General features: G+C 37.6%; 1 protein-coding gene across 1 annotated transcript; it reads left to right on the plus strand.

Moving 5' to 3' along the window:
- The first annotated feature begins 539 nt into the window (after nucleotides 1-539).
- On the plus strand, nucleotides 540-1,700 carry LOC144848979 (galanin receptor 2b-like). Its single transcript, XM_078705930.1, has one exon. It carries the CDS (start codon nucleotides 540-542, stop codon nucleotides 1,698-1,700), a length of 1,161 nt encoding a protein of 386 aa, XP_078562056.1.
- Nucleotides 1,701-2,679: the final 979 nt, after the last annotated feature.

Raw genomic sequence — 2,679 nt, forward strand, 5'->3', positions numbered from 1 at the left:
CACAAATTTTGTTTTGCACGTCAGAGGATTCGAACCTGTGCCACTCCCGATTAAAATGTATCATTCTACCATTCCAGAAGTATTAATGATCAATACATTTCTATATCCGGATGCCTCTTATACCACACATTTTGTTTTGAATACATGAAAAGGAACGATATCTCAGCTACTCCCACTATTACGCCCATCACATTAATGAGTAATTGTTCAAACCAATCAAAAAATTCAGCACGAATCCAGAAAATACGAATTCCAGATACTGTAGTAAACAAACAAGAATTATTTTTTAGCGTTTCTTTATTCACTTGCTTCCGTTTAATAAATGAGACCAACCGCAGTGATGATTGACTTTATGAAAGTTTTTGCTTAGTCATTTTAAAAATCGATAATCGGTTAATCGGTGCGATAGCTGAACTGTGTTATATAATACCACGTGATTTGTCGAGAGTTTGTTATATAAAAGCGAGCTTTTTCATTAACCGCGTCAAATCAAAATCTCCAGATTACTTACTCGTGTACTGGCATTAGTACGCGACAACATGGAAGACTATGAAGTTGTTAATGAGAGCTTATATGATATTTACGATTCATCTAACTGTACGGCAAATGTAATTGATTATTCGACATACCAAAACATCGCTGCTATGGTGTTTGGAATTTTTGGTGTGGTTGGAAATGGAACTGTTGGACTTTTCATATTGTTTACAAGATCTCTGCGTCGAAAACTTTGTTACAAGCTGATATGCAACCTGGCGTTGGCTGATTTCATAGCATCCGCTTATATAATACCCGTACCAGATGTAAAATACCAACACAACGTGTTACATGAGTTCCTCTGCAGATTCCATGGATCCCAGTTTCTTCTATGGTCAAGTTTTGTTACGTCGGGAATATGCTTGCTGATGATAACGTTGGACCGGTACTGGGCGATTGTGCATCCACTACGGTACATAAGTATCTCTACATCTCACTCCAAGACTACGCTATGTTTGATAATACCATGGGTTTACGGCGCTGTGTTTCAAAGCTTTTGCTTCTACACAGTCAAAGTGGACGAGTGTGGTCATTGCGTTTTGGCAGATACCGATCGAGTATCAATGAGTATCATTGGATTCTGTACCTTTACGTTTACTTATCTTCTACCGTTGGTTTGCATATTTTGTCTTTACTACAGCATCATAAAGAACATGAAAGCAATGCAGAAGAACATGCATAACTTCAGTCAGAAGGGCGTGGCAAAGAATCTCTCCAAAACTCGTGACAAACTAGTAAAAGTATTTCTGTTTATTACGATTTTTTACGGCGTAACCTGGGCTCCTGATCAAATCATGTTCTTTGCTTATACTCTGGGAGCATCTGTGTATAAAGGAACGGTGTACAACGAACTCATAGTGTTATCAGCATACCTAAACAGCATCATGAACCCTTTCGTGTACGCATACAGTAACGACAGGTTCAGATCGGTGTTGTGCTTTTGTCGAAGTAAAAAGAAGCTTGGTGGAAACAAGTCTGAGAAGTTCTCAAGTACAAATATAACCAATGTAGAGTCATCGAGTAAAGTGCAACTGTCTGTCGTCAGGTCACCGTTGAGTAAAGCATCATCGCAGCTTTCTGTGGCAACCACGGTTTCAACGATCAGATGCTCACAGTCTTCTCTAAGCATCGATGACTGTGAAGTTCCTACTGAAAAACAAGCGTAAACAACCCGAATCGCATCAAGGAATGACTGAGCCCTTTGTCAGCAAGGCTTCGGTCAAAAATGAACTACAACTTTTATTTAAATTAGTTTGTCAGGTTTGATAACAAAAAAGGACACACACATTTCTTTAGGACATACGTACCTAGTATATTATGGCTTAGCTCAATTCATGTTTTTGCTAACTCAACCTACTGCAAAGTAGGCCTAAATACTGTGGCGAAAGAATATTGATCAATGTTCTGTTTTGTAAGGTCAGGGATGCATTTACGTGCAATAAATAGTCTGTCAGTATTGTTTCTGTATACAAAGTGCTGTAATGAACCATCTTCATCAATGTATTCTAATATATCGTATTGTCATTTACTTTGTAATGTGGAAAAATATGTTTTCACGTAATGTTCAAATTGTTACTACCACTTGTTCGCGTGTGGTATATGCGCGTGTGGCATATGCGCGCGTAGCATATGCGCGCGTAATGTTGTAATTCGTGGACAGCTCATTTTGTGATGAAATTTTAGGCACCGACAGTTTTATCTTTCTATCTCTTTTCAATTTTAACCTCCGGAGCTACACGCGGATATTCTGCGTGTTTCGATTTGTAATACCAGTTCTTAGATAGTTCTATCTATTAATGTATTATTTATAAAGATATAGAGATATAGTCTATTTAGTTCGTAATATTGACGTACAAGTCCTTTTAAAGCTTATTAATTGGACACATTTGCTTTCCATTCCTACGTGATCTCGTGTCCAATCATGGTTATTGTCAACTTGATAAACCAGGACAATGTGCGTACATTCCCTAGCTAAGCTTCACCGACGACTTAAGCATATGACTTAAATTTCCCTTCTATTATGGAGTACATCATCATTTACCGTATTTACTGGCTAATAATAGTATTTCCATAACGATTCATATCATTTTGTACGCATTTCAACTAATAACGTAACATAATTATTGAGAAAATGTAATGTGTGTG

Source organism: Antedon bifida, chromosome 7 (assembly GCF_963402885.1).
Source record: "Antedon bifida chromosome 7, ecAntBifi1.1, whole genome shotgun sequence".
In the NCBI taxonomy this organism is placed as follows: Eukaryota; Metazoa; Echinodermata; class Crinoidea; order Comatulida; family Antedonidae; genus Antedon; species Antedon bifida.

Excerpts from the sequence above, each read along its gene's own strand:
- LOC144848979 (XM_078705930.1), top strand. The coding sequence starts at position 540 with ATGGAAGACTATGAAGTTGTTAATGAGAGCTTATATGATATTTACGAT.